At 36.9% G+C, this 23,556-nt stretch overlaps 1 protein-coding gene across 1 annotated transcript in view; it reads left to right on the top strand.

Annotated features, from left to right (window-relative positions):
• The first annotated feature begins 7,058 nt into the window (after positions 1-7,058).
• LOC149260500 (phosphoglycerate mutase-like protein 1) overlaps positions 7,059-23,556 on the top strand; it is a 222,288-nt gene continuing 205,790 nt past the window's right edge. The window contains exons 1-5 of the mRNA XM_089420763.1: positions 7,059-7,565; positions 18,392-18,453; positions 18,746-18,853; positions 19,918-19,997; positions 20,221-20,383. Coding sequence (XP_089276889.1) covers positions 18,394-18,453; positions 18,746-18,853; positions 19,918-19,997; positions 20,221-20,383 — 411 coding nt within the window. The 5' untranslated portion in view covers positions 7,059-7,565; positions 18,392-18,393. The remainder of the gene's footprint in view (positions 7,566-18,391; positions 18,454-18,745; positions 18,854-19,917; positions 19,998-20,220; positions 20,384-23,556) is intronic.

The following is a 23,556-nucleotide window of genomic DNA, read 5'->3' as shown; positions in this document are numbered from 1 at the left end:
AAACACAGTTGCGTACACACGCGGGTTTCCTTCATTGAAGTAGCGTATATGAAATTGAGTAAGAAAAGAAAAAGATTATTGACTTGACTAATACTAATTCACCCCCCCTCTTAGTATTATTTCCAACAATTGGTATCAGAGCAAGTCCTTCAGAAGAAGCTTGATCGCTTGAAGGAAGATCTATCATCATGAGTAACTACGAAAGAGAGGGATCCATTAGACCACCAATCTTTAATGGGAGCAACTTCATCTATTGGAAGGTAAGAACCACATCCTATCTTCAATCTCTTGGAATAGATGTCTGGGAAATCGTGGAAGGAGGATATACATTTCCATAAGCAATTCCTATAGATACAACAGGTAAAAAGCAATATGAAACCAATGCCAAGGTTGTCAATACATTATTGGGGAGTCTGTCACAATCATAATTTGTCAAAGTTATGCAGCTCAAGACCACCAAAGAAATATGGGACAAGATTTTTCTAAGCTATGAAGGAGACAATCAGGTAAAACGTGCAAAATTGCAATCTCTTAGAATTCAATATGCAACTCTAAAAATGCACAATGATGAAAGTATAGATAATTACTTCTTACGTATAGATGAGATTGTTAATTGCATGAAGAAATTGGGTGAAGAGATAAAAGAAGTTACTTTAGTTGAAAAGGTTTTAAGATCCTTGTCTAGTAAGTTTGAATCAAAAGTTTCTGCCATAGAAGAAAAGCAGGACCTTGAGAGTATCACTAAGACACAGCTGCACGAAATCTTAACTGCTTTCGAAATGAGAAAAGGAGGTACATCAGACATGAGAGAAGCCCAATTCAAAGCTTCAAGAAGAGAAGAACTCAATGAATTAGGACATATTTCAGAAGAAGAGGAAGAAGCAAACTTTGTCAAGAACCTTCAACGGGGTTCTGGAAGATTCAGAGGTAAACTACCTTTCAAATGTTTTGCTTGTGGAAGAGTCGGTCACCATGCTGCCAAATGTCCTCATAAAGATAAGCTTGATAAAGGTAAGGAATCAGCAAAATGGAATAGGAAACAAAGTGTAAGTAAGAAGAGATACTATACGCATGAAGATAGCGATGGTTTATCAAATAGTGATGAAGATAATAATGACTATAGACTTCTGATGGCCTTTGAAGATGATGATTTCTTGGATGCTTCAAATGAAGATAATCTTTATGAAGAAATCTCTAAACTCAAAATCCGTTTAGAAGAAAAGAATATGATTATAGATACTCTGACATTCCAACTTGCTGAAAGAGAAAAACACAACGAAAAACTAGAATGTGAAATTGTGGGTCTAAGGAAAGATATTGTGAAAACAAAAGCTCTCAATCTCAGATTTGCTAAAGGATCAGAAACTTTAGATGAAATTATCAAAGTGCAGCGTTCTCCTCTGATAAAGACACACCTTGGATATACTGAAGAAGCATCTCAAGCACAGAAGCCGTCAACCTCCACTAAAAGCTATCTTGATGCAACAAAGAGCAGTGAACAATTTGACAATCGTCAGCAAAGGCACAAAGCAGTTCACCAAATAAATCAGGTTCAATCTACTTCAAGGATGAACAGAAGTTATAACCAACCTTAGGTAAATCATACTCAATTTTCTTCAAGAATGAATGTCAATGGAAACTACAATCACCAGGTTAGTAGATTCGATAATCGCATAAACTTCTTTAATGGCCAATGTTTTTCATGTCATAACTTTGGACACAAAGCTGTTCAATGTGTTTCCTACAAAACCATCATGACTAGAGAAGCACAAAATCAAAGGAATGCGACAGGGATCATGAAAAGGACCTACAATAACTTTTCGCTTCTTGAAAATGAAATAGAATGCTTTATCTGTAACAACTTCGGTAATGAAGATTCTGAATGCAGGAGTAAATTTCGGGAAACATCTCAGAAGGAGCAAACTTCATTGAGTCTTAAAATATGGAGAAAGAAAGAACCATAAACAGAAAGATGTGGTATAGCCTTGTATGTAGAAGGACAAGAAAATCAGTGGTACATCGACAGTGGATGCTCGAAACACATGACAGGTGATAAAGATAAACTTCAGTCATACAATGCCTTAGAAAAAGAAAAGAAGGTCTCATTTGGAAATGACACTCCGACTGTCATAAAAGGTAAAGGTTCTGTTCTCTTAAAAGAAAAGGTTAAAGCTGGGAATGTTATGTATGTTGATGGTCTAAAGCATAACCTGTTGAGTGTTAGTCAAATGTGTGATCAAGGAAATGAAGTAGTATTTCGATCAAATGGATGTGTTGTTCGAGAGCTTGATACAGGAGAAACCGTGATCAAAGGCATAAGAACTCCAAACAACTTATACATATTCAAGGGAGGACAACAACAATGCTATCTAAGCAAAAATGATGAACACTGGCTATGGCACAGAATATTGGGGCATCTAAGCTTCCCACAAATAAGGAAAGCATGCAAATTCCAGGCTATTCGTGATCTTCCTGATATCAACATTCCAGAAAATACAATATGCAAGTCATGTCAATTTGGTAATCAAACCAAAGCACATTTCCCGGAGAAGGAAGGATCAGCTAGTAAGCCTCTTGAACTTGTTCATACTGATTTATGTGGTCCATCAAGGAAAAAGTCACTTCATGGAGAAGAATACTTTATATTTTTCATTGACGATTTTTCCAAAATGTGTTGGATAGGACTCCTAAAGCATAAAGATGAAGCATTTGAAAAATTCAAAGCCTTCAAAGCTTTGGTTGAAAATGAATCAGATCGCAAAATCAAATGCCTCAGATTTGATCGAGGAGGGGAATTTACCTCAGATGAATTCTTCGACTTTTGTGAAGAACATGGAATAAAAAGAGAATTCTCCACCGCAAGGACTCCTCAACAAAATGGAGTGGTAGAAAGGATGAACAAAACTGTTCAACAAATGGCTCGTGCCATGCTAGATGAGTCTTGAACTCCTGCAACCTTTTGGGGTGAAGCGGCATTTGCTGCCGTCACTATCCTCAACAAAGCAAATGTTCGGGTAAACAACACTCAAACTCCATATGAACTTTGGTATGGTAAGACTCCTACTGTAAAATACTTCAAAGTTTTTGGAAGCAAATGTTACATCAAAAGGACTGATGAAAAACTTGGCAAGTTTGAACCCAGAGCAGATGGAGGCATTCTCCTTGGTTACTCTTCCCTAAGTAAAGGATATAAGTGTTATAATAAAAGACTTGGGAAAACTATTGAAAGTATTGATGTTGTGGTTGATGAAGCAGACAAAAATCCAAAGCAGATAAAAACCGAAGATTGTGGAGAAGATGAGGATTATCCTTCCACATCAAATCAGAGTAATTCTGAAGAAGAAGAAACCAATGAAGCACCAGAAGAATAGATGACGGCAGAAGAAAAGACTCCATCCAGATATGTTCAGAAAAATCATCCAGAGACTCAAATTTTGGGACAGAAAGAGGCAGGTGTGCAGAAAAGAAGAACTATTACAGAAGCTTCAAGCTATCTAGCATTGCTTTCCTCCATTGAACCTCAAAATGTAAATGAAGCATGCAAAGATGAATGTTGGGTCAAGGCCATGAATGAAGAACTTGAGCAAATTGAAAAGAATAATACTTGGGAATTAGTTCCTAGACCTCATGATAAGAATATCATAGGAACCAAATGGATATTCAAAAACAAGCTGAATGAAAATGGTGAAGTTATCAGAAACAAGGCCAGACTTGTTTGTAAAGGATATGCTCAACAAGAAGGTATAGATTTTGAAGAAACTTTTGCACCTATTGCTAGACTTGAAGCCATAAGAATGTTCCTTGCTCTTTCAGCCTTTCAGAAATTCAAAGTATACCAAATGGATGTAAAATCTGCCTTTCTTAATGGAGACTTAGAAGAAGAAGTATATATTGAGCAACCAGACAGATTCATCCTTGGAAATGATCCAAAACTTGTATGTAGACTCAAAAAATCTCTCTATGGTCTAAAACAAGCTCCAAGGGCTTGGTGTTACCATCTTGACAAATACCTCCATCAACAAGGTTTTTCAAAAGGATCAGCTGATAGCAATTTATATATAAAGATTGATAATGATAAATTGCTAATACTTGTAGTGTATGTTGATGATATCATTTTTGGTAGCAATGAAGAAGCCATGAGTCAAAACTTTGCTTTGGTAATGCAGCAAGAATTTGAAATGTCCCTGCTTGGTGAGCTCACATATTTTCTCGACCTACAAGTTCAACAAAATAAAGATGGTATTTTTCTATCACAAACCAAGTATCTCAAACAGATCTTGAAAAAATACGGCATGGAAGAATCCAAACCAGTATGTACCCCCATGATAACAGGATGCAGTCTCAGCTCAAATGATGAATTAGCAGCAGTACATCAACCAACCTACAGATCCATGATTGGCAGTTTGCTTTATCTAACAGGTACCCAACCAGACATCATGCATGCAGTGGGAATAGTTGGAAGATTCCAAGAAAATCCAAAGGAATCACACCTTTAGGCAGTCAAAAGGATCTTCAAATATCTTCAAGGAACTCAGAATTTTGGTTTATGGTATCCTAGGGATATAGATCTTATACTTCATGCATATACAGATGCAGATTGGGCAGGAAGCGTGGATGACAGAAAAAGCACTAGTGGTGGTGCATTCTATATGGGTTCCAGATTAGTGTCTTGGTTCAGCAAGAAACAAAGTTCAATTGCATTATCTACAGCTGAAGCAGAATATGTGGCTGCTGCACACAACTCCTTTGGATGATGCAAACATTGCAAGACATTCAAATCACATGTACGCCACCCATCTCCATTCTATGTGATAATACAAGTGCAATCCGTATTTCAAAGAATCCAGTTATGCATTCCAAGACCAAGCACATACCCATTAAATATCATTTTCTACGTGAACAAGTGCTTGAACAAAAGGTCAAATTGGAGTATGTCGCCTCCAAAGAACAGGTTGCTGATATATTCACCAAACCACTGCCCAGAGAGACATTTGAATATCTCAAACAGAAGCTAGGGGTAGTTGATGCATCATCTTGCTATTAAAATTTATCTATTTCAGAGAAAAGTGGTTGTATGCGAGTTTCATGAAACGTATTCGCGTACATACGCAGGTTGCTGTGGATACAGTCACGTATATGTTGGTTTGAAGAAAAACAGTGTATGGGTCTGATAGTGATCATCTGACACAGGTTTAGGGGGAGCATATACTTATAGTAATGCATATAATAAGAATGACATAACTAATTTTAAGGTAAATCTCCACTTTGATTTGTGAATACTACTAAGAATATTCCATGGAGGTTAAATCCCTACCATCCACTTAATTATTAATAATAAAATTAAAATTCTTGAATTCCTATTTCAAAATAAACACCCTATCAACTCAATTAAGTAAATCTAACTTAATCATCTTTTAGATACAATTAAAAATCACCATCATAGTGAAACTTGCAATGCAAAGAGCCAAAATCTTTTTTGGATGGATTAATAAAATGAACCTCTAATTTAGTCAACTTTTAGATATAATTAAAAGTCATCATGTAGTGCAACTTGAAATGCAAAGACCTAAATCCCTTTCAATGGATTAATAAGGTGAACCTTTATCTTAGTCACCTTTTAAATACAATTAAAAATCATCCTCATAGTGCAACTTAGAATGCAAAGAACCTAGATCCTTTTATATGGATTAATAATTTGTATCAAATAAGGATAAGTGCACAAAACTCCAAAATAAGAAAGCCAAGGCATTGAACTAACATCCATCCATGAAAGCTACAATCACATAAAACCACTAAGACTACATTTATACCAATAAGGTGCTATTGCCTAAAAGGAAGGACTACTAAAATAACAATTTAGATTCTCAAAAATACATTCAGAATTTTATTAACATTTAAGACACATTTTTTAACAAGTTTTTGAATACATATAAATATGATTTAGTTTCTTATTATGGATTAATAATTTGTATCTAATAAGGATAAGTGCACAAAACTCCAAAATAAAAAAGAAGGCATTGAACTAACATCCATCCATGAAAGCTACAATTACATAAAACCACTAAGACTACATTTATACCAATAAGATGCTACTGCCTAAAAGGAAGGACTACTAAAATAACAATTTAGATTCTCAAAAATACATTCAGAATTTTATTAATATTTAAGACACATTTTTTAACAAGTTTTGAAATACATATAAATATGATTTAATTTTTATTAATTTTAATATAGTTTGATAGCTTTCAATATTTTTTTGATAACCAAAATTAATTTATTTTTAAAATAAAAATATAATAAATATTGTGCATATAACAATGATTGAAATCCAAAAACAATATGACACATGCAAAGTTATTTAGAAATAAATATTAAAGTATTTCCAAATTATTTTAACTAAAATGTAATGAAATAAGATACAAATTATTTTCACAAAATAAATAATCTTTTATGTCAATCCAGAGAGATTCTGTAATAATAATAAAAACAAAAATTGAACTATTCTTTTATGCCAATCAAAGAGATTCTATCCAAATTAAGAATTGAAATATACATTTGTTAATCTGGAAAGGTCTCAATCACAAAGTACCTATGCCAACACTTCGCAATATATGATGTTTGTTCTCTAAATGGTAGTTCCAAGTTAAAGTTGGATGCAAGTTTCTAGTTATTTTAATAACGAGAGGTTAGCCTTACAGACATTTAGTAGAAATACATTGATTACAATGTATCTTGACACATACATGTATCATGAGAAGTACATTATTTCCTCTGGAATGTCTCAATCACACATTACATATGTCAATACTGGTACATAATAGGACTTCTAGATGCCAGTTCCAAATTTTTTTACGCTGAAAATAGAGTCTCTCCATAACAGATTTACCCGTGGTAGATGAGGTTGTGATTCAAGAACAGTACCCTTTATGCCACTGTAGACAGAACCATCACATGAGAGTAAATCGAGGTTAGTACCCTATATGCCACTATGCCACTATAGACAGAACCATCACATGAGAGTAAATCGCGTATAACCTCCCTGGGCAAGTTCCAAGTTGCTTTTATTTAAGAAAAGTGTTCCAAAACCAAAAACATATTGGCGAGTGGCCTTAAATGCATCATGGATACCATAGCACTAAGAATCCTCTCTCAACCAGGGCTTCATTGACATGTGGCAAGGGCAGAATCTTTGATCATCGGATATCATCACAGTTTGACGCGTAACAAAAAGCACCAATTACCTTCTGGCCCATTGTAAATTCTTCTGGTCAAATTTGATGTTCGCCCAGTTAAATTCTCAACGGAATTCCCAAATCGGGCATCGAAATTTTTTCTGAAAAGGCTGACACCCAAGTAGCGTTGATCCACTCAATGCAAAGTAATTACATTCCCCGTAAGGGCGGAATAAAGGCGTCGAAGAATCATATGTCATGGAGAATGTTCACCCAGCATTTTTGAAAGTCAGATTCTTAGCGCTAAGATAAACAGTACCCACGAACGATTTCATCCATTAATCTGATCTGGTTCTGCTTCTGTCGTTTACGTTCAGTGTTCTGCTCTCGAAGGTAACGTTGCATTCATTCCTTTTTCCTCGTGTCAATTTTTTTTCAATTGTTGGTACTCGTGATTTTTTTCAGAAGATGCTGTGCACAACTCTTTGCATGCATATTTTCCTCGCATTTCTTAGCGTAGTAAGCAGATTATACAAACATATTTAAATTGTGTACGATGTTTGATTCCTGCATTAGAACTGAATAAAAGACAGGAAGATCACGTACTCTGTTTTATCATTCCATGCTTAGACACCAAATTAGAAAATGAGAGGATTGTGACTGCAGGTTGGTATTGAGGATAAGTGTTCATCATCTTGATTTCACCTGTTCACTCCCAAAAACTCTTTCAGGACACTTATAAGATATGGCGTTGCTGTGGTCTAGTGACAAAGTTGTAGTGCTCCTTGTTAGGATGAACCAAGTTCAAATCCCGGCGGGCAACTTCCAATAGAAAAACTACATCCAAGACCAAGTGATTGTCCCAACAACCTTGATGGCCGTAGTGGATTAAAATGTAAGAGGCTCTGATCATGGGAATTATAACCCAGATGTTCTCTCCTGTAAATAAAACTATCACAATCGGTAAATAGCTACCAATTATTATACGTGTATTCTTATAAAGCTGAAATTCAAAATGCCGAAAATCTTACCTTCGTTGGTGAATAAGGAAGAAAAATAAGGGGTTCTTGTGCCCTGCTGAAGGTTCGGTTTGGCGCGTAAGAAAATATTTTCATCTCTGTGCAAAGACAAACAGGGGCTATTAGGATCTTGGTCTTAAATGAGAGAATCTCCTAACAAAATAATAGGCTTGATAACATTTTCCAAAATATCACATTTTCCAGAAGATCAGGACAGTTAATTGTATTAGAAATAAAATGCATTAGAAAATAATCAATAATCATCAATAGTAAAGCACATAGTAACGAAACAACATGATTATCCTGGTAAAACACATAGTATTGAAACACCATGATTATCCTGGAAACCCTAAACTGGGGAAACCAACTTGTAATAGATCTATTACTCTTGGCCAAATGATATCTTACATTGGAGTCATTAAACCATTAAATAGGCTATACCAGCCTAGATTCATCTAACTCCGGATCTTCCAAGATCCAAGAGTAATCCCTCTGGATTCATCTAATCTCTTGAGGTTTTCATCTCAAGAGATTTAATCCCTCTTGGATCTTGGAAGATCCCGAGTTAGATGAATCTAGGCTGGTTTAATTATTAATTATAATTATAACTATAATTGTAATTAATAATTACAATTATAATTTGACCAAATCAAAATGTTAAACACGACATTACATTTCAACGTCTCTACCATACTGGACTGGAGAGCGCCTCTCAATGCAATTATATCAAATACTATGGGCAAAACCTTGGGCCTGTAAACTACCAACTGTAAACCCATTAATTACCATATCAAAATGACTATATGACCAAGTCAAGTTTAGCCTAACAAACAGACTTGACATCTTTAAACATTTTTAACTATAGCAAAGACCACCCTATGAAGTTCCTTGACTGTATTGTTCATCACGTTATTCATCAGCTTTGGGACATTACTTGGCAACTCTTCCTATATCTAGTGTCTTTATGTTGCTCCTTCCTCCTTATAGAGATCTTTATAAAAGCAACTAGTAGCTGATATTTTTATAAAAGTGTGCTGACAGTTTTGGAGACTAAAAGTAAAAGCGCTATTATTTTAGGAAGAGAGTGCTGCTTTTATGGAGGGTGAAGAATGCTGTTTTTGTGGAGAAAGTTCTGTGGGATTTTTGGAAAAGCATGCTGCTGTTTTTGTGCATGAAGACTATTGTTTAAGGGGAGGATGCTGATGTTATTTCAAAAATGTGCTCTAGTTGAGGCTTTCAAGGAGATGAGCACAACTACAAATAATGGGATTACAATTATTATTACATTCTTATGCACTGACATCTATCCAAGGGATTTTGTTGGTTGATTTTTCCTCTCTCATTGTGTTTGTATATCCTCACCTCTTTTCCTCTTCATTTCAGGGTTTGAGTCATGAAGCTGTAGCCAGAGAGCCTCAAATAGTCAATCTGCCATAGTCTTATCTCCTAGAAGTTTAGGGTGGATAAGAGTCTAAATTGTGATCTTATAATCCATCGATTTTTTTTGTAATTTGGAGAAAATTGTAAGTTAAATTCTTCAGACCGTGTTGTAATCAGACAGCTCTGAGTAATAAACAAATGATTAATCCATTTACCTGTCTCCTATAGTTTTATGCTTGTTGTTGAGATTCTTTCAGTATCAATTGCCTTGACTGAGTAATTTAGAATCTGAAATAACTTATTCAGCATGACTTTCATTATCGATTACCCTGTTGATTTTCTGCTTGTTATAAAGGAAATCTGCTGCAGACCTGCCTGATAATTATAGACAATCAAACTTATCAACATTGGAAGCCTTGCCATTGAACTGGTGCTTTCTAGTCTCAGTGGGGTGTTCCTAGGGGTTGTGTGCTGTTCCTAAGCTATGTAATCTGCATGAAAAATCCAATAAGTCAGCACGCAAGAAACTTGCCCTTGAGATGCTGGTAAGCACTCAAAGGCAAGGAAAAATTCTAGTTAGATCAGTATGGTTGAGATCAGATCTCTAAGTTGATTACGATAGTAAAATGAAAGAAACAAAATGAAGAGAATATGCATCTTATGTGATTAATAAATCAAAGTGAGTGCATTAAAGCTAACCAAACACTTGAATACGGCTAACAACCCTTCAACTAAAATATTCAAAGAGCCAGAGTCACAACAATCAATCTGTTACTCAAGGGATCGAATTACATCATAGTGGCAACACATGACAGGCTGCAATAATGATGGGTTCTGCTGCTGTAAAACCGCTTAAAGAATACTATTCAACCGTTGCACATCCCTCAATTCTGCCTATATAGAGGCCGAAAGCTTGAAGAGTAATTCACCTTAGCTGCTTGTGGAAGAGGAAAGAAAATATGCTTAGCTTGACAAGGTGTTCATGCTTGCCAAATGTATCCTGATCTGCTATTTAGATGGGATCTTGTTGCAAAAGCCTGCCTTTTAACCTTACTGATAAGAATAAGTCAACTCACTGCTGATTTGGTGAGTTATTCAGTCCATTTACCTTGCTGTTTACTCCTCCTGTCGCTGCTTTCAAGGCATATCCTGTAGCTTCTTTCATACCATAATCTTCAAGGAAATGTCGAACACATGCATGTCTGCTTTTAACAGTCAGTTTACACCAATTAATTCTCCAAATAAAGCACACCATGTAAATTCTCTAAATGGGGAAACCTCCCATGTTATGAGATGCATGGAAAGATCTTAAGGACCAAACACAGAGAGAAAACAGATGGAATATAATTGGTAGATGCCATGCCTATCATAACACTTTCTCATCAAACCACCAATAAAGTTGACCTGTAGGTTAGCATAACCATTTTCATGTTTTCCTGATTAAGATCTCCTTGAGTGCATCTCCTATTTTTCCTGTCTGTCAGGACATGGTCTCAAACTTCCTCTGTCTCTGAAAACAAACTCTGTTCCATTACCATAACCTTGTCACTTGTCTTTATGATGAGGTTCATATTTATAGTTTTTCATTGTTTTCCATCATACTGGTTTGAGATCATTAAAGTTTGATGAATCTATTCAGGGAACTGCTTATCATTTCACATCATAACTTTGAATACCCTGTAGAAGAATGGTAGACTTTCTTGTATCTATTTGCCATTGCCTTTGGATTCCCCACATGATGCTGTCACCAGTCATTGAAATTTAAGGTTGTCATTAACTGTCCTACAGAAATTCGCTGAAGCTAAATTGTACAGCATTCCCCTCATCCATACTTCGCTATTCAATAACAATACCACTCAAACTGCCTAGGTGAAAATTGATATGGGCACCGTTGCTGTGACAAAACATGCTACTAACCACTGATCATGTCAAATCTGCCTTTATAATATCATTGCCATTACCATTCTCTTTTCTGAGGCATTTTACCTAACAGCTGCATAGATAATCAGGATAAATGAGTTATACCAGCAGAAATACTTCAAGACTTTGGCCCACCATCAATCCTGAAGGTAAGGTTTTGGGATAAAGAAATATGCTTGCATAAGAAGCCATTATCTTGGTAAAATTTAACAAGACGGGCATCTAAGTATAGTGTAATGACCCATCTTGAATCACGTGCAAAATGGAATATTAGCATGCATACGAGGCATGCATATGATAGCTACATATGCATGCATCACATGTACTGCATTAGTATACATACTAGTTGATATTGGAAATGTCCAAGTATAGGGTAATGAATTGAATTATGAAGTACATACCTAACTCACCAGAGTATGATGATTATGTCGAGCAGAGTACTTAATATGTATACCACCATTATAATATATAATTAATACATTATTTAATAATAAAGTAGATATAAAAGATGGTGAATTTTTGAGTTTCTTTGGTTAATCTGAATAACACCTTTGTCAAATTCTGTTAATTGAAAATTAGGGCTTTTACTGAGCAACAACTTTATTAAATTTTGTTAACTAGAAACCTTACATATAGCCAGTGAAATAGGAACCCAGCTTTGCATGATATTAAATTGAGTTAAGCATGCAAAGAGGTTGACTCAGCCTCTTGGCTTAGCAATTTTAGAAACTACTAATTACACAAAATAACTCAAAGTAGCTTTTTCTGTTTGACAACTTGACAACAAGAATCTTGTTTCAAGTGGCTTGGTAGAACTAGCACGATTTGCTAATTATGCAAATGGAGTCGATTCAGGCTTGTAGGAATATTCTCCATATGAATACTGGAAAAAGCATTGCATGACCAATGGGTTGAATTGGGTTTTGGAAAGGATAAAGCTAGTAGGCCAAATAAGAGTTTGGAGTTGGCAAAATTAGGATTTTAAGAAAGTCAAAATTTACAAAAGTGGCATGTCAAGTTGTCAACCTAACAAGGTGAGTTAGAAACAAATTTTATCACCTCCTGCTAATGGAAACCCTCCAGCAAGCTTCCACATGTCACATTGGGATAACTATCCACCCTCTCAACACTATCTTGACTCATGATCCTTCACCCATTGTAAACCTTTGAACCACTCCACCACTGCATACTTGGACCCATGGCATCACAAGTTGTACTTGCTACAAATAGAAACTGCTAAATAATTTCTACTTTTTCCATATGAAGTCTGTTGAAGTTGGAACGACTCTCAAATATCTTGAAACAATTAATGGTAATGTTAAAATTTTAAATAAAAAGATAGAAAATGAAAGATAAAGGAGAATGTCAACTTCTAGTTTAAGAATTTAATATTACTAGTAAATATCAAGGTGATAAATTTAGGGTCTAGGGTTCATTTTACGGCTTTGGTTTTTCCTTTTTTAATTTTTTTTGGGGATCACTTTTGTGGTCCCATGCATATGGATCTATACAGAGCCAACTGGTTGAGGCATTTAGGGCTAGTTTGGTAGTTCCATATGGAACCAACTGATTCCACTTTATACCCCTGATTTGAACTAGAAACCCTTGTACGCTGGTCGAACTAGCCTGTTTTGGTAAAACTGGTCCATTTTTTATAACATTGGTCTTGTTTAGCACTGAGATTTTCAATCCTTGGCCTTTCTATTGTGTCAGTACACTTGTATTATTATATCTTTCTTTGTGAGATTATTAACGAATTCCTTACCTATACACTTAGTTGCTTCCTGATTTTCTCTTTTTTGCCTATACACTTAGTTGCTTCCTGATTTTCTCTTTTTTGCTGTCAACATTGATATAGGAATTGCATTTGCACTCCCATACCTTATTCACACTAGGCATATCTTTTAGTTCCACTGGCCTGCTTTTGTGGTTGTTTGTTAGACATCAATAAAATTATCTTATCTTATCTTATGTATCTGTGAGTGGTGGCAGATTCAGAAAGGGTTCCAGATTAGCAGGGGAGAATCTATGGTGGATTTCAAGTTGTTCATCAAAAACTAAGCTCAAATTTGTGTTGAGGAGGTTCGGGTGGGGGAAGTTGTTAGAATATATATATATATATATATGTTGAGGGTGTTAGAATATAGTTAAAACACAAATGTGGTAGTGTATATATGTTGCTTGGTTATACATTAAGTCTTAAAAGTTATTAGCATTTGACCAACATGTAATTAATCTCATTGTTAGGTGGTTTAATCTCCATAAGTGTATTAGGGTGCTATAAATGATGTAACTGAGAGGTCTTACAGTTGAGAGAGTGTGGTAAAGCATACACAAGCCTTATGTGGGTTCCAGATTGGGAGGAGAGAAGCTAAGGTGGATTTCAAGTTGTTCATCAAATATTAAGCTGAAGTTTGTGTTGAAGAGGTGGAGTTGTTAGAATATCTATATATATATATATATATATATATATATATATATATATATATGTTGCGTGAAAATTCCTAGATCTAACAATCTCAGGAATCCTACTGCAACCAACTGAATCTACTTCACCTAGATCGTAAATTACATTACAAACTTATTTCAGATTTCTTCTTGAAACATTGAAGTAAATTATTGAAGTAGCCTACACCAAATCAATTATGATTCTAAAACATAGAAACTGAGCAAGGAAATAAAAACACATAGGACACCGTTATTTTTGGACAAATGTTCCCGGAAAAACCCAACTTGGGAAAACCGGTGCAGTAGTGAGGGTTTTATTTTATTATGCAGCAGTGAAATCTGAGTACATCTATGGATGCCCAACTGGAAATCCAAACAACAAGAAAATCTGGCAGAGGTATTACTCACGTTCCCGCACTTGTATGTTCCTGCAATTGCACGTTCCTGCATTTGCGCGTTCCTGCACTGGGAATAACTCAGCCTCTTGCTACTTCCTCTTTGGATTTGGAAATCTTCCTTCGGATTACTGCCCCTCTACTGCAAAGATCTCTTCAATCAAAATTTCCTCCTGAGAACTTCTCACTTCAAAAATTCGATCTCTTGATCTCGGTGTATTTTCCAAATGGCCCTCAAGCCCCTTCTTTTATCTTCCTATTGGACAACCAATAGCCTAGATTACCTCCTAATAAAAGGCTCAGATCATTTTGACTTCATCTCTGTCTTTATCTAGAAGATTCACCCACAATTAGATTAATACCCATTAATATTTTAATTTTCCTAAGTTTAGACTTAGGAACTCCATTAAAAATATTAATTATTTTAATATAATTGTCTCTGGGTGGAATTTCCCAAAACGATTTCTGGGTTCTTTGGAATGCATGTACCCAAGCCTCCTTGCAAAATTTGAGGCTTAGAGCATATCCGATGCTACCCCAAATTAACACTCCCTCTTAACGAGGAATGTGCTCTAGCAATATACTGCGACTGCATATTGCTCTGACTCTGAAGCATCATCCTCTGCGCTGCTAATGTTTGACATGTTGTCCACCAACTACTGCGTTGCTGCTGCTTCTGCCACTGCCACTGCCAATGCTACATCTGTACTACAACTCCCTCTCAAATGATGCATCTGCTATGCTGTTAACACTGCCACTGCTAACACTGCATCTATACTGCAACTCAATTGCTGAGAGAAGCAACTGAAAACACCCAAAATTGGATAAGTATCCCGTGGATACACCTCGGTGCTAAAAGCCTGACTGCTGCTAGTCCCACGCTGTCTTCTGAAGCCACTACGCTGTTGAAGCTCTGCATTGTGCCTCCATGCACTGCTGCCTCTCTGCTCTGCACTGCTCAAGTTCTGGCGCTGCTAACTACTGCATCTGTTGCTCCAACACTCCATGGCACCAACTGAAAACTCCTCCATCCCGCTACTACTGATCATGGGCTCCCGTAGCAAGGTGATGATCCAAGAGGTGGGCTCCTCAAGGATCTTGCCCATCTATAGCTCTATCGAACTACAATTCTATATTAGCCCACCTCCCTCCTGGAGGTATCTTGGCTGTCATGGCGAACTCCTCCTCTTGTTCGATCTTTGCGGTTGCAACCTTAGGATCATGCTTCTCATCCTTGTCCTTTTTCTTCAAGGGACACTGGGATGCATAGTGGCCCATCTCGCCACATCTGAAACACTTCACCTTGGAGATGTCCTTCTTTCGTCTCTGTTGCCCCTGCTGCCCCTTCGATGCAAGGGCTGCATTATCCTCCTCTACTTTGGGCTTCGACCCACTGCTGCTGCTGCTTCCGTCAAGTTTGACCTTGACCAGGTCTCTCCTCAGCTCTTCTTGTTTTATAGTCCCCACATCTCATCCCAATTAGGCAATGCTGCTCTGCCAAGGATACTTTGGACAAAGACTTGCCACTCATTTGAGACAAAATTTAGGGCCAGTCTCACTAACTTTGAATCCTGAGGTGTATGCCTCGTAGCCGACAACTCATCACGGGTCTCCTTCAGCTTCGTGAGGAATGGATCCACACGTTCTCCCTTCTGCATCTGCATAAATCTCAACTTTTGTTCCAAGTACATCTTCCTCTGCTCAGAAGATCCCTGAGACAATGTGGCCAAAGCATCCCACATATCCTTAGCAGTTTCTCTGCTAGCAACGTGGCACATCACGTGATCCTTGACTCCACCCAGGATCATTCTCTTGGCCTTTGCCATTTCAACTTTGTACTTCTTCAGCAGATCTGCATCTGCAGGGACAACTACCACACTATCAACATACGTCTTGAGGGCATGCTCATCTAGAAGGAAGGACATTCTAGCCTTCCAGATGACGTAGTTGGAAGCTCTGTCCAACCTGTCCTGATCCCTCAAGCCACTGGTTGCCATACCCTACGAAAACTGTTGAACAACTCTCCCTTTCTCCTTACTGTGTAGCTTCTAGACTGGCTTACACACTCCCTGATGGAGATGGTAAGTAAGCTGCTCCTCTGCTGCTCAGTAAATGAGAAACACTGATTTCCTTGGCAAGAAATCACTGAGGAAGTATTCCCTCACTATGCGATATGCTTCCTTCTTCCGACGACTTTTCTGCCCAGCACTCAGCTTGCAGAAAACTACGTCCCTCTAGCTCTGCGTGGTTCTCTCTGCCTTGGCAAATTACCGATCCGGCAGGCTTATCTCTTTGTCAGCTCACTCATAGAGAGACACCCATGAAAATATAGCCCTCCTGGATAGAACTGTGCAATCCCTCAGGGGATTCAAACTGCTGCTTGTTGCAGCAAGTTGGCCTTTGCTTTAGTTCTAGATCTGCTCTTCTTGTTTCACATCAACAATTCTGATACCATGTGAAAATTCCTAGATCTGACAATCTCAAGAATCCTACTACAACCAATTGAATCTACTTCACCTAGATCGTAAATTACATTACAAAATTATTTCAGATTTCTTCTTGAAACATTGAAGTAAATTACTGAAGTAACCTACACCAAATTAAATATGATTCTAAAACATAGAAACTGAGCAAGGAAATAGAAACACAGGACACCATTATTTTTGGACAAATGTCCCCGGAAAAAACTTGACTTGGGAAAACCGGTGCAGCAGTGAGGGTTTTATTTTATTATGCAGCAGTGAAATATAAGTACATCTATGGATGCCCAACTGGCAATCCAAACAACAAGAAAAACTGGCAGAGATATTCCCTAAGCAACCCCGACACTCGTGTTGCCTGCACTTGCGCGTTCCTGCACTTGCACGTTCCCGTACTCGCGTTCTTGCACTCATGAGTTCCTGCACTTGCACGTTCCTGCACTGGGAATAACTCAACCTCTTGCTACTACCTCTCTGAATCTGGAAATCTTCCTTCGGATCACTGTCCCTGCCCCTCTACTGCAAAAGATCTCTTCGATCAGAATTTCCTCCTGAGAACTTCTCACTTCATAAATTCGATCTCTTGATCTCTCGGTGTATTTTCCAAATGACCCTCAAGCCCCTTCTTATATCTTCCTGTTGGACAACCAACGGCCTAGATTAACTCCTAATCAAAGGCTTAGATCATTTTGACTTGATCTCTGTCTTTATCTAGAAGATTCACCCACAATTAGATTAATACCCATTAATATTTTAATTTTCCTAAGTTTAGACTTAAGAACTCCATTAAAAATATTAATTATTTTAATATAATCATCTCTGGGTGGAATTTCCCAAAACGGTTTCTGGGTTCTTTGGAATGTATGTGTCCAAGCCTCCCTACAAAATTTGAGGCTTAAAGCACATCTGATGCTACCCCAAATCAACATGTTGAAGGTGATAGAGTGTTAGAATAAAGTTAAAACACAATGTGGTGGTGTGTGTATGGTGCTTAGCTATACATTAAGTCTCAAGTCTTAAAAGTTATTAGCTTGTGACCGACATGCAATTAATCTTATTGTTAGGTGGTTTAATCACCATGACTGTATTAGGGTGCTATACATGATGTCGAGAGGTATTATAGTTGAGAGACTGTCATACAGCATTTGCAAGCATTTTGTGGGGCGGCCTAACATGGGCTCATTGTGATCTATATTCACTGCAGCGTTAATATGAAGTTTCATATCGTCTTTACTCTCTTGTGTGTTATAAACAAGTATGCACTCTTTGAAAACTAACATATGTTGCTAAGCCTTTGTGAGTTATCAAGGGAAATGAACTTTGAATATGTTTTTAAAGTTTTAGAAAGGAAGCTTGTGATAATGAAATATTTTCTGTTGTGACTTCAGAGAATTTGATAATACAGTGTGAATGATTGCAACAGACTCAGAGGCTTCAGAATAATGTTTATTGCTGTTTGTCAATAATTGAGTAGATATCATATTTACCTTGTTGCCATTATTTTGAAAATAAATAATTGTTTTACCCACTTCTCATCTTCTTGATTTTCCATAATTTATTCCTGGTTCTTTGTACAGATATGGATGGATTCGTAGGCTCAAGTTTATATCCTCTGCACAGATGCAAAACTTTGCACCTGGTTTGTCAACTCTTCAACAATGTTATATGATTGCTTTTTCTTCTATAGGTTGACCTTACAAGATGAGAAATAGATAGGAGTATTGAATTTTCGTTTAACTGTTTCTGTCTAAGAACAAATCCATTTTAAGTATTTTCATGTGTGGCTAATGCTTTCTATTTTATTCTATTCTTTGAGATAATGAATTTTATACATTGGACAGAAGAATATTTTCCTCTTTATATTTTACGTTGGTGTTTGGCTATCATCTCATGTATCTCATGTAAATTAATCTGATTTTGCATGTATTTAGGTGAGGCATGCACAAGGGTTCCATAATCTAGCAGGATTAACAGATGAAAAGGCACTCTTTTCCTATGAATATTTTGATGCTGGCCTTACTCCATTAGGTTGGAAGCAGGTACCTACTTTGTCATAAGGAACATCCAAAGTTCCGTTTCTTTAAATCATACCTTTGACAAGGTGCAGGGAAATTTAATCCTTATGGTCAACTAAATTTGGCTAAATTGGTGACATGGCATCCATCATAGCAAATTTGTGTGTACAAGCCTTTGCAGCAGGCCATGTTTTATTGTAAGAAAATGACCATAATGAAGATGCTATGTGAGAATAAGGGAAGCATATTTTTTAGGCGTAGTCTAACGAGGCGGAGGAATTACCTGGAAAGTTATGGAAATTCCGGTCATATTTAGAGAAAATCCGGCAAGGATTTTTGTAAATCCAAGTTATAGTTGTTAAACTTCAAAATTTTAGGTGTCCTAAACGTTTTTGATGGTGCTGAATCCATTTCCATCATCAAAAACACAGTTCAAACACTGCTTCTACAAGATTTTTTGAAATTATTTTGCCCGGATTCCGGCCACTTTTGGCCGTCCGGGCAATTCCTCCGCGTCGTTAGACGACTCCTATTTTTTACAATGTGGATACTTCTAGTATTAGGTAATCCTATGCTAGAATAGGTGAGTCATATTTTATACAATGTGGATACTTCTAGTATTGGGTAATCCTATGCTCAATGTTAGTGCACTGGCCTGGAAAAATATCTTCTGTAAAGTCATTATAATTTATTTCTGTTTTTGGCTAGAGCAGAATCTTTTGTATGTTAAATGGGTTTGGAATGTTGGTCCAAACTAGATTGATAATCGTGACACAAATGAGTTGATTAGAAAATAGAGTATCATTTTCCACCATCTAGTTACTGCAAATGATTTTTCCCCTTGTCCAATTTATATATAGTCTGCTTTATTCTTCAGGGTTTCTAATGTTCAATTTTCATACTCGGTTGCAAAAAGTTAAAAACTACCTTGAAACATCATCACTACTTGTTTTTCTGTCTAAGCTATAAAATAAACTTAAGAAATGGAGAACTAATTTGGAATTTACTTTTTCCCAAGTCGTTGATGTGAAGGCTTCTGCAGAATTCTGTTGGACCGATTGACTATGAATATATATTGAATGCAACAGGTTGAAAATCTACGCAAGCATGTCACAGAAACTGGAATTTTTTCTAAGATTGAGTTGGTTGTGGCCTCACCTTTATTGAGGTATTAATAGGTTTGGTACCTCCCACTAGCCTTGAACTTTACCTTAACTCTCCAGTTTAAATATCGGGGTGCATGATATGGATGTGATAACCAATATTGTCTTTGTAAACAATATTCACATTAACTCAACTATGTGGGTGAAGATATAATATTTCGGTTCGTTGCAATCTGTGCTACTCTTTTAGGAGAGCCCATATTCAAATTCTTTTCTATTTTCTTGCAGGACTATGCAGACAGCGGTAGGGGTTTTTGGTGGTGGAGACTATATTGACCATGTGGCATCTCCTCCCTTAATGGTGGCTGGTTCTGGTAATAATAGCCATGCTTCAATTTCAAGCTCTGGTTGCCCACCTTTTATGGCTGTGGAGCTATGCCGGGAACACTGGGTGAGAAGCATAAGTTGATATTTGCAATTTTCTGTATGCTTTTGTATATTCGCTGTAACAGTCTCTTTAACGTCTATACCTCCTATAAAACAATACAGGTATTGGATTCCCTTTTCTATGGAGCATCCCTTCAAAAGGAAGAATTGAAATATAAAGAAAACATGTAAACTGGCCTCCTCTTCACCATTGTCACAGAGTCCTAGCAGTGCTGCGAACATCTTGATAACATCCCGATTTTATCAAGAAATTATGATTTTTTGGCTTAGCGATGTTTGCCGATTTTTACCTATATTTTGATGGTATCTTAATTTTGCCAATGTTTGTTGATTTTTACCAATATTTTCTCGATTTTTATGATTTTTTGGTTTTCCGGACACTTGCTGATTTTATCCCGATGCCAATGTTTGCAACATTGGGTCCTAGTTAGATGTAAGATAACTGTTCATGTTTACAAATTCTCATGCCATGTGCCAATTATCATCTTAGCTAAACCCACTTTTCCATTGTCGATGTTGACTCCTTCCAAGGCATCTGAATTATTGATTACATGTGATAGTTGGAATGAGATCTATATTAGACTGTTGCTCTCCTATAGATTAGGGAAGCTTTACCTTATGCTTGTAAGGTCAGCTGTTGGGTATCTGCTACAATCTGGATTTGCCTATTACAAGCATATCATATTTGAAAGACTGACATCATCACGGCTGTGGGATCAGGATAAGGTTACCCTTATTTATTCTAATGGGACATACTTGTAACGTGGGATATGGATGTTTAGAATGGTTAGTTTTTTGTCCAAATTTGCAGGAAATGACAAGCTGGAGTGGCAATCACATGCATTAAAAAAGCATATTGATAAAAATAAAAGACAAGCACAATAGAAGCACCGCAATAAAAACCTGCATGATCATTAATAGTTAATAACATTAATAAAAATCTAATATTAATATACATAAAGTTGTTATTAGCGTAAAATTGCATGTATAATATTAATATTATGACATAGTATTTGACTAAATATCATTATAAGTGCTTTTTACTTTTTCCCTTTATTTATAACAGCTGTTTTTTTTCCAAGGAAAGCCCTCCAAGTAATTCCATGATGGCAAATGAGGTAAACCATTAGTGTTGATTACGCTGCCTAACCCCGAGTGCTTCTAGAGAGTTGAACCCATGACCTCCCAATTTTGAAGGGGCCCATGTTTGGTTTGAAAACTGCTCGAGCTAACCTTTGTAGCTATATATATATTTGTTGTTGAAAAGATCTTCATAGTCGCATAAATATATTTACATCAGCAAAGTTAAAAAAGAGCAGAAGGGTTTATACAATGGCACTTATATCCTCTTCCTCAATGCTACTAAAGAAAAATAAAGTCCAACTATGCATCATGCTCTAACAGCTTGTGATCTTCAATAAGCAAGAAAACTCTAGCCAATAGTTGCATGTGTACCTCATCCTTCCACATGACAGAAAGCAGATAAAAAGCTGACCTAATTTTAAGAAACTTGCTTAAAATGGCTTTTCCAAAAGATGAACAATGCAGAAATCCTCCTATGCTGCCAGATAACACTGAAGAAGAGCGAACCAAATATCTAGAGTCGCCAAACAGAATTGCATCTCAGTGACCTCCCCCTTGAAGAAGAGCCAAATGCTCTGTTTGCATATGGTCCCAACAACTCTTGGCATATTTGCAATCCCACAACATATGTGTCACTATTTCAGAAAGGTTGCAGATAGGGCAAAGATCATCAAAGAGACCACTTTTTGCTAATCAGCCTTGGATGGAAGGCCCTAGTGGATAACCAGCCACACAAACACATAGCTTATACAATGCCTGCACTAAACAGATACCGTGTAATCACCAAATCCATCAACCCTCGGCATTTGAAGACACCCACTGTGCATTGAGTGCAGGTCCAAGTTTGTGGTGTTAATGCAAAATCGAGTACAATTTATGCCAATCATACTAAACAGGTGGGCACTTGTTAAACCCTATATTTGCTTACGCAAATAGAGAGTTAAGATTCAGCTATATTGCATCATGCTGGTGACATCTATAGGTACTTCCAGGTCTTCCAGTGATGAGAGCTTGCTATAGAGTCAATTTCATCATATTCCGAGACATTGCTATTTTTAGCTGTTGCTTTTTTCTGAGAGCTAGAGTTTTGGGGCTTGCATGTAAGAGACTTTTATATATTCTCAGTCCTCACAAGCTCATGATGCATATGAGCCTGTTTTGGGCAACATGCAAGTAGTTTCACGATAGTGCCGACGCTACTATTATTAGCAGTTTGCCTTTTATGGTTTGCATGTCAATTCTGACTACATATTTGGGTTCCTTGCAGAAAATCGAGTCTAACGAGACTTCTTTCATTGACATGTGAAATGTTGCTTTTTAGCAGTGTCTATTTTTAGACATGCTATATTTGACAGTGGTCTCGTAGTTCTCTTCATTTCTAGTCTTTCCTGCTTTTTAGGATACAGCTGCCTTTTTAGTGCATGTCTATAGGTAGTAGTTCTATTTTTGGTAGGCACAAGTGATGTCATAGGTCCAATTGTGTAGTAGTGGAGTGGTTTCTGGGATTCTGATGGGTGAAGGATGACGAGTCAAGTGCAGTGCTGAGCAGGTGGAATGTTCTCTTACTGTGACATGGGGCAACTAGTTGGAGGATTTCCATTTAAGTTTGTTTCTAAAAATTGCCTTGTGCTGAAACCTAAGTGGATTCATTCAAACCCTAACTCAACTTACTATATTGGTGATCACCCTTGTGTGTGAGGTGATCATGAAGCTTTAATATTGCTTGCTAATTTTTTCAAGCCCAAAAGTCCAATTTGCTTGCTTTTCCACACTTAGTGCTTTTGCTAATTTTACGAAGCAAAAAGCCTTAGATTAAGTTGCTGTTCAGAGCCCTAAGTTGAAATCGCTCATACTATTTCTGTCAGGCCTGAAATCTAGAGTTCAGACTCCTTTGCATGTTGCTAAGACCCCAATTCAATTCATTTATTATTGGAAAATAATTTTGATTGTCTTGGAACTTTATCTTCAAGGGAAATTCACTGGAATGGGATATTATTGGCACGTTTTAATTTAAAGATGATGTTTTCTTATTAAATCTACATGCAATTACAAGTTTTCTAGCTGAGTAAAGGACATATATGATGAGGGTCCAGC

Source organism: Pinus tabuliformis, chromosome 6 (genome assembly GCF_031772625.1).
Source record: "Pinus tabuliformis cultivar Carrire ecotype Pingquan chromosome 6, CPIR1, whole genome shotgun sequence".
NCBI lineage: Eukaryota > Viridiplantae > Streptophyta > Pinopsida > Pinales > Pinaceae > Pinus > Pinus tabuliformis.
The sequence above is the reverse complement of the archived record's forward strand: the minus strand, read 5'-3'. Positions and strand labels throughout refer to the sequence as shown.